The sequence below is a fragment of the Ptychodera flava genome, chromosome 21 (genome assembly GCF_041260155.1).
Source record: "Ptychodera flava strain L36383 chromosome 21, AS_Pfla_20210202, whole genome shotgun sequence".
Taxonomy (NCBI): Eukaryota; Metazoa; Hemichordata; class Enteropneusta; family Ptychoderidae; genus Ptychodera; species Ptychodera flava.
The window spans coordinates 769523-785813 of record NC_091948.1 but is presented as its reverse complement, the minus strand read 5'-3'; the positions used below and the strand labels follow the sequence as shown (position 1 = coordinate 785813).

Below are 16291 nucleotides of genomic sequence, written 5' to 3'. Positions count from 1 at the left end.
AACACCATAAGAAAAGATACTGAGACTCAACAAAAAAAATCGCAGGGGTAGAATTTGTTATGGTGCAATATGTTATTACAATCATAACCTATCACAAACTTTCCTCTGCTTTGAATCTCTCCCAATTTCAATCATGTTTGATCGCCATTTGGAGTGTATTGAGATATGGGCATGGGTATATGATAAAAGTACCTTATTTAATGTTTTTTTTTCTTTGTTAGACATACATGGGCATGCAGAATACCTTGGATAGACATTTTCCTTTTAAAAATGACAACCATGGTGAAGCCACTGCAGTACATTGATGATTTGCTTTATTTATAAAGTTTTGATTATGTACAGTACACCATTCAAACATTGCTATTTATACAGATGCATGAAATAAGAAGTCCTTGATTAAAATTGACTTGTTTCTATTACATAACACAGAATATTAGTTTTATAATAGAAAATAGAAGACCCTGTTGCTGACAGACCTCTGCTGTGATTTTTCAAAGAAATTCATGATAAAAATTCACTGATGATATTTGGAACAGCATAATTCACAGAGTAAACTTCACATCTATAATACAATATTAAAAGTGCCAGTAATTTCATGACAATGTGATCTGTAAAAAATATAACAATCAGTACATGGTACCAACAGACAATTGGAAAGGCTCTTTTTGCAAAAAAAATCTTAATTTCCCCTCCAAAACAACAGACCAAACCCAGTGAATCACAAGGAATCTGCAAATCCAATATGAAAGCTGTCAGGTGAACAAAATTCTCAATTATTTACAAATACAAATAAACCTGACCTGAATAAGGACGTCCCTAGAAACCTCACAATTCAATTTGAAAGACTTAAGACCAAGGGGTGTTAGTGAAAATGTTGTCACCAAAAAAACCTCAAAAGTATTAGCCCCTAAAATTTACAAATGTAACCACTATTTGAACAAACTTGGATGGGGTCATCTCTACAAAGCATCAAGGCAAATTGCCAAAAAATTTTTGAAAAACAAAATGCGAGGACTTCTCGACAATTTACAGATGTAAATTTTATGCTAGTTTTAGTAAATCAGAGTAAGGGTATCCCTAGCGATTAGACCGGTAGTAAAATTTGCATATTCCACTTTCATCATCATTCAAATAAAGTCGTGTCCAGGTCATTGCTTTGGACTTGTTGCCAGAACATAAAGTTTCTGACCTGTAAATTCAGCAGAGAAGAAAAAACTGACAAAAGACAATTGGTTTTCTGATAAGCTCTGCATCACTGACAGTGCATTGTATAAAAACATGACGAAATGACCCTGATGAAAACTTACTTCTTCCAAAACATGAAAGAAAATATGTATTGATATAAAACACCAGTGACTTAATGCCTTTCGTTTTTAAACATACAATTTTGTAGAGATTGTGTAGTTTAATTTACGAATGCATGAAAATAAGCTTGATCATGAATTTTGAGTTGTAGTTGGTAACTCGTACAACAAAGCATATACAGAGGAGTTAATGACATTACCAAATCCTTTGCAGCCAAAACTTGTTCACTTAACAATCAACCTCTTTAATTGCATTACAAAGTCTTAAAATCAAATGATGGCCATCTTTTCATGTTCTGTGAATGTTATTGATTAAAAATAATGTCTCCTCATAGTGTATTTAACCATCTTGCTAATGCAAACTTGGTTCCAGTGCTAACCCGTTCTATATCTTGACCACTGAGGGGTGCTTTGGAGAGCAAAACTGACATTTCTAAATCTGTATCTTCCTCCTTGGAGTTCTTGAGAACCTTTGCCCTGCAGAGTGAGGTCAGAGATCAGAGAGCAAAGGTGAAATCTGCATTAATCCTCCTGGTATTACATGCACAAGGCATTTTTAATTTTATAAATCATCAGTTGCTACATGGGTTTGCAAGATACACTGAATTTTTTCATGGTAGACACTGAATGAAGAACTTACTTTGTTATACAGTCTCACTTTGTTACTCCTTTAATCTATTTTGCTCATCTACACAAATTCATATGCTTCACTCAATAAATGATGATATAGCCAACATAACAGAGTTTGTCATCCATGGTCTCAGTTCATAATCAAATGCCAGAATGCTAGAAAACACTAGGAAATTAAAAATAACTCTTCATACATTAGTGCCCAACAAGAATAGATTTCCTAGTCTAACTATACATGTTCTCTGGTAACTCCCTGATCTCAACTGCAGTATTGCATCCAGCATCCATGATATTCCAAAAGCATACTTTATCATGATCCTCTACATACTTATACAGACCTGAAAGTTTTAGGTAAATCAGCAGTTATTTCCATGTCTGTGGCATCTTCATCTCTGGCTACAATGGCCCTTACCATTTCTTCAGTCAACCAGGCTGAGGCTTCAACTTCCTCAGGCTGCAGTCGTATCCGTTCATCCAATACGTCATGATTATCAGCACAACTTATGCTTAAGTACACTACAATATGGTGTCTCCTCGGAAGGCCCCTGGATAGATAGGGTGGATATACGGACTGAAACGTAACGTGACATTTACAGAATGAATCATAATTTGTCTCATACATAATGGATAATGATTGATACTCTACCATTTCAATTTTGATCAGACCTCTGTGAAAGCTGATGTGCAGATAATTCTGAATCGGCAACAACCTTGAAGTTGGCATAAGAGTTCTGTGGATAGGGAAAAAGTTTCAAAGTCATTTCAGTATTTGTCTTTTGTCATATGGTGGTACTGGTAGCTTGACAAGTTTCAACCAATGATTCATGAAATACAAATTCCTGAGTATGATTTCAATATCCAACTTTAGAGAGATTTGGTACACCTACATGACAAGTCCTGATATACTCACTTCCCATAGGCACAGTATCTGTCCTGGACATTCCTTTGGGTCAAGTTGAAGACCTGTTTCTTCATGAAATTCCCTGAGACCAGCTTCAAACAACTGCAGTATTCACAAAAAGCATCAAAAATACCAAGCATTAGATAGATATGGCATACCAAATGCTGATGAAAATCTCCTTGTGATAAAAATTTGAAAAACCTTGACTTTACTTTTTCCAGACAATAGGTTGGATCTTTAGGTGTTCATCTGCTTGTATTTATGATTTATCAAGTTTTTAGTAGTAATAGTGTAATAATTGTAGTTTCTTAACAACAGATAATTATAGGAAATTTCTAGTAAAAATTCACAAATTACAACATGCTTTCAAGATGATCTGGTCAGAAATGTATACCAATGTTTTTTCATTGATTGTAAATTTTTTGCTCTCACAGTATGACTCTCCAATGTTTTCTACTGCGCTTTCTCTATGTGAAATTTCTGAGCCGCATTTATGACCTGTCTTCCTTTATTCATGGGCACAATGATTTCTTCACGATGAAATGAAATTAAACAATATGCAATGTGACGCTGTATTATGTAATGTCATGTAATGCAGTCTGATGTTAATGTATTTTAAAGGCACTTTTCATGATCCCTGGGTTTGCCTTTAGTCTTGTTCTCACTGTGAGTTTTTGGGCGTTGCAGGGTCTGTGTTGAAGCTTTGCAAATACAGAGGATTAGCCCGAGAATACTGTGAGCATCCACACGCGTAAGTTTAGGCCTTTGTTTTGAAACTGACGCCGACCTAAACGCCCTCTACGGTCATATTGGACATCAACATCAACAAATTAAGATGGCGGATGTCGAGAACACGTCTCCAGTTTCTACTCCTAAATATGCGTTCTAGACTACTTCGCCGTCGTCTTCATGACCATTTTGACGGTCTAGAAGTGTTGAATGTAAATCCACACATCGAAAATGCATCGGCTTTTCGCCGACATCACGTTTCACGAATTAGAACTGAAAATCATACGTGAACACAAAACAAAAATATCACCGTGGTGTCGATTCAGAGACGATATTTTCCTAATTTTCCAATAATTAACAAAATGCATCCTACTTTCAAATTTTCACATGAACGTTCTTCACACGAAATAACATATCTTGACCTAGCTATTTACAAAGGTCAACGATACAACAACGAAAACATACTAGACACTAGAACGCACACAAAACCAACAGATACATTCCAGTTCTTACACAGGGAATCATGTCATCCAAAATCAACCTTCAAGGGCCTTATCAAAGGCGAAACATTAAGGTACATAAGGACATGCAACAACGAAGAGGACTTTAAGAACAAAGTCAAAACATTTAATGAAAAATTATACAACGAGGATATTCACAACAAGAAACACATATTACGCACCACGAAGAACACATTTAAATCACAAACAAACACACAACAACAACACTAATAAAGTGATATTTTCAACCACATATAGCCCACATATCAAAACAAAAGACATCAAACAAGCACTCCTGAAGAACTGGGATGAAATAGAAAAAACCAAACACTAAAGAATTTACTCACGATGAAACCGATCGTCGCATACAAAAGAAATCCAAACATTGGCGACACACTCATAAATGCACAAGTACACAATCTTACAGAAAAGACCGAACAAAATGAAACATAACAAACTGACCCAAATATAAGTATTCTAGCCTCCTTACTGGACGAACAAAACACTGACAAGTTTTAAGCCACAAACAGTGAAACAAAAATCCAAGGAGAGCAAGTATCAAAAAGTGACTGAGGAAGAGACCACACACTGGTTTCGAAACGTAGCGTCAAAGGATCACGCTGTCATTCGACAGCCAGATTACGGCCACGTCTCGCCATGGCTTATATTTACACCAATAGCCAAACACACAAAATCGAACATGAAGACAGAGAACGAAAAAATAGTATAGGCGATGTGGAGCCGCTTTCCCTTTATCACATGATTGAACTCACAGCAGCCACTGAAAAAGGTTGTAGGTCACATCCAAAATGTGCCCAAAAGTCGCCGCGTGGGGGCATTTTTCGCTGTTGTTAATTTTCGATGCGTTCACACGGACTCAAGTGCCGAAGTTAAGTCTGAGCTCGGACTTAAGTCCACCCCTCGACTCCTTCCTAAATTAACAGTGGCCCAGGGTCGTTGGGAACTGTTCTCATTTACTTTTTCGAGTTGGACTCAGATTAGGGCGGTGCTGGGCCACCGAAAACGTTGCAGTGAGAACGCCACTTTTGCTCTAGTATTTAAGAGGATTATGTAGGTGCGATAGCCTTTTGTTTTCCATTGAAATTGTAATCTAGTAAGTAAGTTTTCTGATGAGACAATCTGGCACAAACACAGGTCTTTAATATAAAATAAAGAGGCAATATGAGTTAATGTAGTGTGATGTTATGTCATGTAATGTAATGATATACAATTTGTAGGTAATGCAATGTTATGTACTTGTCATATCCAATGTTATGTCACATATTGTGTCACACAATGTCATGTTCTGTCATGTCGAGTAAACATTCCTTGCATATTGTCAAATTACTTTTGTGGCGTATTGAAAGCAAATATTTGCCTCAAACAACCATTCTCAAGCTTGACCATCAGAAGAATATTTCTCATACATACACTTTCATTAATTTCAACATGTCCACCTGGAGGCACCCAGATGCCAGGAAATATTCTGAGATGCTTGGCTCTTCTGGTCAGCAACACTCGCCTGTCCCGTGATTTTAACAGAGTGACCACACCTACATCCACACCCCTCTGTAGAATGTCATCTGATATGGACTGTACGTCCTCCTGGTTTATGCAATGTATTGGACAGAAGGACGGTCTCTGAGAAGAACAGCAGAGATGTCAAGAGTACAGATACAGGATGAAAGGAATTTTGATTAAACATAGCATAAAGAACTGATTTCCATATCACTGTAGTCAGTAGTCTCAAAATGGAACACTTTTTACAGTTGTTTGCGAACATATAGTGGTAAAATTGAGATTATGATATAAAGGAAGCACTGGTGAGAGATGCCAGCATGTGTTTCTAGTTGCTCCATAATTCAACAAGTATTAGGGTAGATAATTACAACACGTGCAAGGTAAGCGTAATTTCTGTGTTTAGGGGGAGGGGGTTTGGCTGTATTCTATTTTCTTGCGCAAAAATCGCACTACATGTTTTTATATCACAACATCCCGCTACACATTTTTACGTATCGCAAAATATCGTGCTATATTGCTAGGCGTGTATCAGGTCAGTGCGGCACCGGCACAACACCAGTATTCCTTTGACATACAAGTGGTTCAGTGTACGAGTAAAATAACGTAACAATTATTTTGGATACACAGTTTCAATTCATTTCATTCTATTGATTGCGTCATTGGTGCTGAACAAAGATTGATTTTAGAGGGGGTATGTGGGTGAGGGGGGTTGGTAGTTTATGTGTGATTTCATAGCGACACAATTACAAATTGTAGGTATGCTGATACAGAATGAGGCTTGGTTGGATTTTTGCACTTCAAAACTTTTGTTTAAGGGAGGAGGGAGGGGGTTGAGGCCAAGCGCACTTAGTTGCGTTTACCATGCGCAAGATTTTATTATCCATGGGCCCTAATGATGTACATGTAAAGAGATGCTCAATCATACCTTTAAACATACTTGATCTTTACCACAGTCTGATATTATGAGCTTGTTGTCTTCAAGGTGGCAGCTAACTTCACCAACATGTCCATGGAGACCAAAATAGTCAAAAATACTCTAGAAATAATGGAGAAAATCCAAACAGTCATTTGCATTGACACGCTATGTTGACATGACAATTCATATGGGTAGCAAAGTCACAGCTTACACTCCTTGAAAAGATGAAAGCCACATCATATTTCATATTTGTTTCTAAAAAACTGTCAAGATATGTATCTCATGACACTGACAGTACATTATTAGGGCAAACCTGGAATTCAAATGGACCACAGCACAAACAAACCTGTGTGCTCAAATGCACAAAGAAATATGTGTATTTTCATTTGCGCTTATACAAATGGGTTTGTTGGTACCACCAACACATGATCTTTTGGGTGTAATAAGTCTGTAGTACATATTGCATGCCTTTTATTCCGGAGTAGAACTATTGTAATTTGACCCATGGAGGTAGTACTTTGCAGATACAAAAGCTCCCTTCCTCAATTATCTGTTCCTCGACCTCTTTAACATCGTGTACATCAAAATCGGTGGAATGACTCGAACTTCCCGACGCGACGCTGGGACACGTGACGCCATGTTTGAAGATCTGTCAACTGCCGAGGGACGGCCGAAACACCCGAACGACCCCGAACGAACTTAATCTTGTTGACTAAATCCGAGAAAACGCGTTCGCAAGTCCCGTTGGTGCTAATGGAGTAGTTTGTAAGGCAAACAGCGGCAAAACACATGGTCCCTTTGATCTCCGCCTAGTTGTGACTCCTTCTCTACTACCTCCATGTTTGACCCTATCAAATTTACTTTCTACAATGTTGTACATTTAATGGCTGCTTGGCCATGTTGCATCACACTTCAAAAGCAATTTACTGATTATTGTCATGTATGTAAATAGTATTTTATGTACACCAGAAAGCAATTCACGATGTTTCCTTTCAAAGACAGTCATGAACAGGTGTCTCTTGCCGTAAAAAATTGATTTTATCAAAACAATCTTTAGAATACATTTACATATAAAAACACCTCCACTTATTGTTTCTCAACTGGGCTGTCACTGATCAAAGTTTGCATACATTTACATTTCTGCAAACTATGACAGGACCAAGGATCATTTGAATTCTGATTGAAATTGGATGTGGACATGGCAACACTTCCATCTAGCTGCACAATTGTAGCGCTACGGTGAGGCGGTCGGTGATTTTTGGTTTTTGCGACTTCGCTCACCAGTAGCTCTACAATGCCGATGGCTATGGGGAGTATAAAATAAGCGCATCCCTCTAGACTAGGCGTGTTGATGTGAAATGCTACATATTTACTGCATTTGGTCGTACCGATTTAACACTACTGAAGACTAAACACTGTACTACACTTAACCTTGTCATTTATGGGGTTTGGACTTTGTTCAAACACTTCAATCGCGTTCCATAAACATTGAGCGTGGGGCATCAATGTTACTTGCAGCCGCCATTACGGGAAGTTGGTAATGGCTGGTCTCAGAAATGGTTTCGGAAAGCGATCGACGTGTTTGAACAAATTCCAAACCTAATAAAGAACAAATTCCAAAACTAATAAACGACAAGGTTAAGTGTTATACAGTGTTTAGTCTTCAGTAGTGATAAATCGGTATGACCAAATGCAGTAAATATGTAGCATTTCATATCAACACGCCTGGTCCAGTGGGATGCGCTTATTTTATACTCCCCAGGGCCATCGGCATTGTAGCGCTACTGGTGAGCGAAGTCGCAAAAACCAAAAATCACCGACTGCCTCATCGTAGCCCTACAATTTTGCAGCTACACTTCCACCTTGCTTTAATATCTTGCTGTTTTCATTCACAGCTGTTGTTGGTCGCCTTTTTAGGGAGGCATGTGCCACGGGGCCAACTACCAAACACAACACGTATAACACAACAGGTCAGGGAGTGGTAGAGCTATGGATTATGCCTTGTCTGTAATATTGTAGCACGGTAGGAGTTGCTCCACACTCAGCTATATATCTTTGTTATGTCTTTGCTGTTGTGCAGTCTGTAACCTCTATCTGCAGCTAGTCAGTAACCTCTCCGTATAAGCGACAGACAGCTTACTAGAAGAGCAAAGACCAAGCAAAGGTCGCAACGCCACCATCTCAACATCTGATTTCAGTGATAGTGTACATCATAGGGCGACTCTAGATCTGTGGGCGCCCCTCCGTGTGCTACCTCTATGCATGAAGGTAGAAGGAAAGACTTCCCTGAGGGGCGATGACACTTCAGTATTTGTTTCTTTTGCATAACAAGTGAAGTTACAGTCAAACCTGGATGAACCTTGCACGCTGTGGTTGGCTTTCGACTCCTTTTCGAAGGTAGACCCACACGCGACTAGGAGCTGTCATACTGCCGTCTTCTAAGAGGTGAACGACATTGGAAGTACCACAGTAATGTGGGCTGGACAGAGATGGATCACAGCTGAACTGAGCAGGACAAACACTGCCCTCTGTGTTGTTATAGAGAAAAACAGCCGATTTTAGTTCCAGCGTTTGCAACTTGTCGCTCGTCAACTTGAACTTTTGGTTGCAGGTAATACTTTGTAGTATTCGCTTCTTACACCAGCGTTTTGTATGTTTTAAATTGTGTTTTCATTGAGATATTATATATATGACACAATCATATCTTGTGAAAGTGTCATAGTGATTTTCCATACGAATACGGTATTATAAATACATGTGGTTTTCTCAGAACGAATTTTCCGCGGTCCATTTATTTACACGCAAGGTCTACACTCACAACATTGTAGGATTACAAGCTCGCAGTGTCGTCACTTGAAAAATATTTCCAGTGCACTGTATGCGAGACTGGATTAACTATTGCACTAATATCCGAAGAATATGAACAACAGTAAGAAAAGTTACAGACGTGTGAAGAGTGTGCCAGAATCAGATTCGGATTCTGGAAACGAAGACACCGGTCAGACGGAATCCGGACACCGGACTGATACTCGTGGTATAAAAGACAGAGATGTAAGTTTATGATGATCTTTCGACCAAAAGTTTGATTCAAGGCTATTATATCCAATTTGCCGCGATATGTGAACTTCTTGTCATTAAAATGTAGGCAGAAATAATGTAGTTACTTGTGGCAGCCCGAACACAAGGGGGCTCAGACTGTCAGAATACATGACAAGTATTGTTCTGCAAAGACAAACAAACAAATGACCAAACGGACAAACATCATACAAACAAAAGATAAGAAAAACAAATGGAAGAAACAAAACGACAACAAACAATAAAAAAGTAGTAAATAAACAAATAAACACTCACTTGCTAACAAAGTAGTGATTGACTGCAAAAATATAGGGATATGACATATAATATATGTACAGCAAGGCAACTATGAGAGTCAAGATTTCTTATAATTAAGTGTACAGATCAACGCACCATGCGAGTAGCTAGCAGTATACCTTGGAACATTGCTCCCCTCTATAGGGCAGTTCACAGTTTACGTCACTGTTCTCTCATTAATATGCAAAAATAAATATTTGTCCGCATTTTTAGATTACGCTTTTGAAAATTACGCATGCAAGAACGACAAAAATACATCGCAGTGGGCGACTGCTAGTGTAACAGTGAATACTAAAAAACATATTCACGACTCAGAGTACAAGCTGCAAAAACAGCCACGCACGCAACATTGATAAAATTTGTCCGCATTTCAAGCTGCGTGTCCGATGTCGCGCGCGTACAGCTATATTTAGTAACAAACTGTAACCGTGAACAGCGCTATTTTAGCTAAGTTAGATGCTTCTTCCCTCAAGGTCTATCAGGCACAGCTTTCCCCTCCCTCTACGTATTGTCCAGTACCCACTGTCGAAAATTTTCTCCCCGCCCGCTGAAAATAATGAAATTTCTTCTCCGCCCACAGTAAATATCGATTTTTTCTCCCCACCCCCTGATTAGTTTTGAAAATTGCCCGCCCGCTGAAAAATGGCACACGAACAGCTCAGTTGGCGGCATAGTCCGTGACAGGTGTAAACAGCAGTACCGAGGTTCGGCCTTCACACTTTCAATCGACTTTCGATCGACTCTCCAAGCAACACTGCACCCACCTGTGGTGATTGTCGGTGACTCTAAGATCGATATCAGTTCACTTCACATGCATGAAAATACTAGAAACGCGTACATCCTACGGTACACACGTACTGTACATGACCAGTCAGCAAGGGTTAGAAAATATCTTTGTGAAAAATGCTAAGATTACGGAATAATCGTCATTTGAATAATAATATATTTTGTCTGAGAATATCAGTAGTCGTATGAAAGCAGGAAAGGGAAAGTAAGCTTACTGCTTATTGTACGACGGCAGAACTATGCGTTTGTATCCCCGCCCCACCACCACCCTTCGCTTGCCTCGGCCACCTGATCAACTCCTGACCTCAGCAGGTCACCGGGTAAGTAAACTTGTGATAGCCAAGTTTGGCGCGCAGATTATGAAAACTTCCTGCTAGCGCACGTCCGTCTGCACATGTATTTCCGTGCAAACTCCACTGAGCTTCGATGATGATTCGATTCCTATGGTCATGAAACCCTGCCAGGGGACTACACACGATACACTCGTAACATGTTGAGTTTTATTAGTTTTCGTCGTAATTCTTTATTCAAACAGCGAAATAACGATAAACATACAAATTTGTGATACATTTTAGAGGTTAAATCAATCCAAATGTGCAAATTTTAAACAATTTCTTTGTTTTCCTTCGGCATCATAAAATCACAGAAGTTCATAGGGTAACCGACGGGGGTTGCGTATCGACCACGTTCGAAAATGGTGTCAGGCAGTAAATGGAAGAGCGTCACTGACCCGCTCCACCGATCGTGTAAAAATTAGGGAAAAGTGCAAATTCCACCAAAAATCGAAGAAATTACAGCATAAAAATGTTATAAAATTAATGACGTATTAATTGGTGGTTACCAACTTCAATTTTGTTGCGCACATATCAGTTTAATCATTCATTCACCACGGGAACCTCCAACGGGGGTACCGACGACTGATGGAATATTTAAACTTTCATCTCCCTCGCGAGACTGAAAGAGGAGTTTAAAGAATCGCAATTTCAGTCAAATTTCGGGATTTTTATCACATAATTTGTATACCACCATTTTTCTGAAATTGTAGAGAACCTGGAGCCCAAAAATCACGCCGTTCTTCGACCTATAGCATGAGAACAGGACAAAATAAGAAACGAGATTACAATCGTGCAACCCAAAAAGATTTTACTATATAGGAGTAATAATACCTAAGGAACGGAATGGTTCTCTCTAGTCTAGAGGAGGACAGATCTAGCACACTGATAATTTATTTACATCTTGCATTCATTTCATACTAACATGGACATTGCGTTGTTCCCAAAGTCAAAGGCCCTTGATAGAGGATTAGGAAGGCAATAGGATAAACACTGAATACACTTGCTGAACCTTTGAGTGAAGGGATTGGTAGCCCCTTTGCTACACCAATATCTTTTGAATGGGAGGGATTCATTCCCACCTCATCATAAATGGTACATGCCCCATACCATGCACACAAGTTGTTAGCCATGCATTTATCTAACCATGTTATAACAGTATAGGAAACCAGACCCTCAAACAAAAAGCGGAAAGTAAAGTTGAAACATGAACATGTATTTGAAATAGGGTTTTGCTTCCCAGAATCTGTCATTTCTGCTCTTCAAGTACAAAATAACTGATTTGAAGTCAGTGTGTTGAATTTTTAGTCCCCGCGGACAAAGTCCGGCAGGGACTTATAGATTGGGTCCCGTCCGTCCGTCCATCCGTCTGTCAGCAGCCGTTTCTCTGTCACCCCTGAGCCGATTTTTTTCGAACTGTGTGCAAGGATAAAGACCAGGATTGTAGTGTGCATGTGCATCACAATTAATGGTGCGAGCGGGGACTGTGTCATCAGCGATTACTTGTTAAAAATGTGATTTTTGTAAGACAGTGATGCAAAAAAGTAAAAACTTACAAAATGGCTCTGAAAAGGTAAGACTAGAAGTAAACATCAGAAAAGAGTTTTAAAAAATGCTTCTTTTTCATACATGTACTTGTGGTAATGATGAAACAGTCAAACTATTTCAAACATTTTTTATATGAAGACTGGTTCTGCTATTGATAAAGAATGTACAATCGCATGTCTCTGGAAAGCAGTGATATACAAGCAACAGTCATGGAAGACAATTGGCTGCTATATTCTCTTGAAGAAACATATCCTTGGCAACATATCCAGTCCTTAAATTAGAAGTATCCATTGATCTTTCAATGCAAATATTTTTTCTTCCTTTTATTTATCTTTACAGAAAGATGAGGAAACGCCAACATCGCCGACATGTTATTCCAGGAGACTTCAAAACCGAGCTGACAGGAAACTCATCATGCCTACAAGAAATGAAATCCTGGAATCCATTGTGCCACCTGGCACCCCAAGCAAACCATTAGACAGTTTGAGACCGAGAAAACTGGTCAATAACTTCATTAAAGTGTAAGTTTAATGTTAGATTTAACTTGACTGTCAGTGTTCGTCAGACTTCACAATCACTGCTTTCAGTCTATGGTTGTAGTTTCTAGTTCAGCAGAATAGGTATTTCATCTTGACCCAGAGATGTCCAAATTTATATTCTCCTTTCTTGTTGATAATATTTGGACCATTAAAAATGATTTTTTGTGCATGGATGTTTATAGTTACATCTTTACTGACTGTTAGTGCATGGGAACATGTGAGGCTTCTGAGTTCATATTGGTTTGGATTAAGAGATTGATAGATTCTGAAATTGAGGTGTGTAATCATGGGACCTCATCAGAATTAACATAGCCAGGGAATTAAGGTGGCGTTGCTCTTAACCAACACTTTCTTTCAAAGCAGTATTTTGTATCAAAGATGACAAGGAAACCCCCTCATACTATGTATTTTCAAAAAGCAGAGAATCTAAATTTTGTATGGTAGCAATAGTTTACTCGAAGGATGAAGGGGGTGTACATTTTTGTGGAAAACCTCAATTCTGGTATTAATGATAAAAATTAATTTTAGTAAAAAACTTAATACTACTGTATCAAATTTAATATCTCATTTGAAACTAAAGTACATGTATATGTAGAAAAAAACAAACAATTTTGTTTTGCATTGTCTATTCTCATGCTGAAATGGCAGTAGAAAGTGTTAAATTAATGGAAGCAAATTTGAAATGACTGTTATTTAAAATTGAAGAACATTATTGCCGAACAGATTTTGTTATGTAATAATTTAAGAACATGATATGAAAATTTCAGAGTGGAGTTAAATTTTTTCACATGTTGAAAAAGGGAGAAAAAAGAAGCCTGGAAATTGGGTGATTTGCATAAATTTACACTTCTTTTGCACCCAACTGAATGTTGTACTTACAAAGTGACCCCAACCAATATTTTAATCTTATGTTACCAAATTAGTGAAAAAAGAATGAATCTTTGCTAAAAAGTTAGTGTGAGCAAAATACACTGTGCTTTGTGCAGCACCATGTTAATCACTCACGAAATCGATGGATGGTAAATTCCTAAGTGAAAATGCGGTGTAATGATTTAATTCATATCTTGAAACATTGAAACTTTATTAATTTCACCATGTACTGCTTCATTCCACATTTGTAATTTTCTTATTTGGAATTATTGTAATTAATTAGTTGGAATCACATTTTGGTTCATATGATCTTCATATTTCAGACACAATCGCTACAATTATGACCCGGCTTATTCAGACGAAGAAAATGATGAGTTTATTGTGTACTCAAATGAGGAGTCAGAATCAGATTCTGACAGCAGTAAAGACTTAGAAACTGATTCCAGCCATGAATCAGTTTCTGAATCACAGTCTGAAAATCCGCCAACGCAGAGTGACAGCGATAGTCAGGAGAGCGATGTCAACAGCAATAGAATCCAGAGAAAAGGAAAGTCATTCAGCAAACTCAAAAATGGTAAACAAGCACACAAAAGACAGAGGAGAATTGTTTCAATTGTGGATTCTTCAAGTGAAGATAGTAACTCTGATTGTGATGATGATGATGACATAAAAACAACAAGGAGAAGGAACTCTTCTGCATCAGCTCTCTTATCCTCGGAGGAGGAGGAGGAGGAGGAAGTTGCTGTCCGCAGGTCAGACAGAGCTGGTTTCATGAGGGACAAGCGAAATGCAGAGAGAACAGATAAACTTGCCAATTATAGAAATGAAAGGCAAAAGAAGAAATTGAAGACTGCATGATGTACATCACAAGACAGAAGTAATGATATGCAGACCATAAGTAATGATATGCCGACCATAAGTAATGATATGCAGACCATAAGTAATGATATGCAGACCATAGGTGAACAAAATTCCGTCTTATGTCAATCTTGAGGACGGTTGTTCTGTGAATGTTGAGATCAAACAGTCTGCAGGCTTGGTTGTCTTGCACAGTATTACACTATCAGTGTTGATGGATTCAGTGGTACACACACTGGTCTGACTACAAGAACATGTGTGCATGCTGTGGACCTCTATGCTTGCCTGTATATGCATGCAATAAAAGAATACATTTAAATCTGAATGGCTGTATACTGCCATGAACTGTAGTGGTTAGTCTTGCCATAACCATCAGAAGCAAGAATTGCTTTGATAGATAAATTCTTGCAAATCGCAAATATTTATCAGGAAGGTGAATAATGCTTGATGCACTCGTTTACAAATGTCTATAGTATTACTTTAAGGAAAAACATTCAAATTCTATCATCTTAAGGAATTATTTTAAAAGATATTGCTCACATTGATGACCATTATAGAAATTTAGAAAAATACGAACTCACTTTTATTCAGAAATCAAACATAAATAGTACTGTATGTTGTTAAAAGCGCCACCTATTGATACGTATTCATACTAGGATACTTATAAGAATGTATTCAGTTGTAATGTTTCAATCAGCTGCCAATTTCAATGACTTTTCACCATATTGAATCAGAGTAAACTGCATCCCTTGCAGCCTAAATATGAAGACATACCACTGAAAGACCCTTAATGTCATTGTAAATATCTTGCTTATTCAGAAGAAATGGAAGCTTATATTGACAAAGCATGCAATAGAACATGTGTGAATTATGTATTGCCTAAAAATTATATTGATGATACAAATATACTAATCTTGTATTCCTGTTCCTTCATGTAATTGAGCAAACATTTAAGCCAAGATACATGTATGTAAGAACACGTATTCAGTGGTCTATGGTTAACATCATGTTAAGTGTGTTTTACTTTCTCTCAACCACTTTTTAAATCCTGACAGCGCCCTCGCATGACCAAAGGAATTTTGCACAATATTTTGTTCAATCATTCACATGCTACTACTGTAGTCTTGGTTACCCTGACTGTTCTGTGGGGCTCTCATCCGGCCACCCTTACACAGCCTGGGGAAATTCCTTTCAAATATCTCCTGCGAAATGGTGCAACTTGGACAAGAGATGCATCCTTGGAGCAACTGATCTATGATGTAAAAATTGTTTCTAGAAAGTCTCCAAAAATATAACTTTAGGGTGTATAGAAGTAGCTTTTGAAGGCCATACTACGCAATGAGTGTGAGCTTTGATTTTTATGACTTTAAGTAGTATTGTACTTGTCTATAAACTGATCCAAGACATGAACATCATACACACTCATCACTAAAAAGGGAGTTTTATAGCAGCCGCTACACATCCTTAAAACTATATTTTCAATGA

General features: G+C 38.1%; 2 protein-coding genes across 3 annotated transcripts; one reads left to right on the top strand and one right to left on the bottom strand.

The window, feature by feature from the left end:
- Positions 1 to 297: 297 nt before the first annotated feature.
- LOC139121051 (nucleoside diphosphate-linked moiety X motif 17-like) lies at positions 298 to 9039 on the bottom strand. The gene is made up of 6 exons (XM_070685648.1): positions 8851 to 9039; positions 6511 to 6621; positions 5496 to 5705; positions 2845 to 2937; positions 2273 to 2505; positions 298 to 1781 (listed from the first exon to the last, which is right to left on the bottom strand). The coding sequence occupies exons 1-6, from the start codon at positions 8926 to 8928 to the stop codon at positions 1634 to 1636; spliced, it is 873 nt and encodes a 290-aa protein (XP_070541749.1). The 5' UTR covers positions 8929 to 9039; the 3' UTR covers positions 298 to 1633.
- Positions 8978 to 15710, top strand: LOC139121052 (uncharacterized). 2 transcript variants are annotated; one of them, XM_070685650.1, is made up of 4 exons: positions 8978 to 9112; positions 9330 to 9552; positions 12879 to 13060; positions 14272 to 15710. In XM_070685650.1, exons 2-4 carry the CDS (start codon positions 9421 to 9423, stop codon positions 14804 to 14806), a joined length of 849 nt encoding a protein of 282 aa, XP_070541751.1. In that variant the 5' UTR covers positions 8978 to 9112; positions 9330 to 9420; the 3' UTR covers positions 14807 to 15710. The 2 variants fall into 2 exon arrangements, with proteins under 2 accessions (XP_070541751.1, XP_070541750.1); XM_070685649.1 differs by lacking the exon at positions 8978 to 9112 and having other exon boundaries at positions 9270 to 9552.
- The last annotated feature ends 581 nt before the right edge of the window (positions 15711 to 16291 follow it).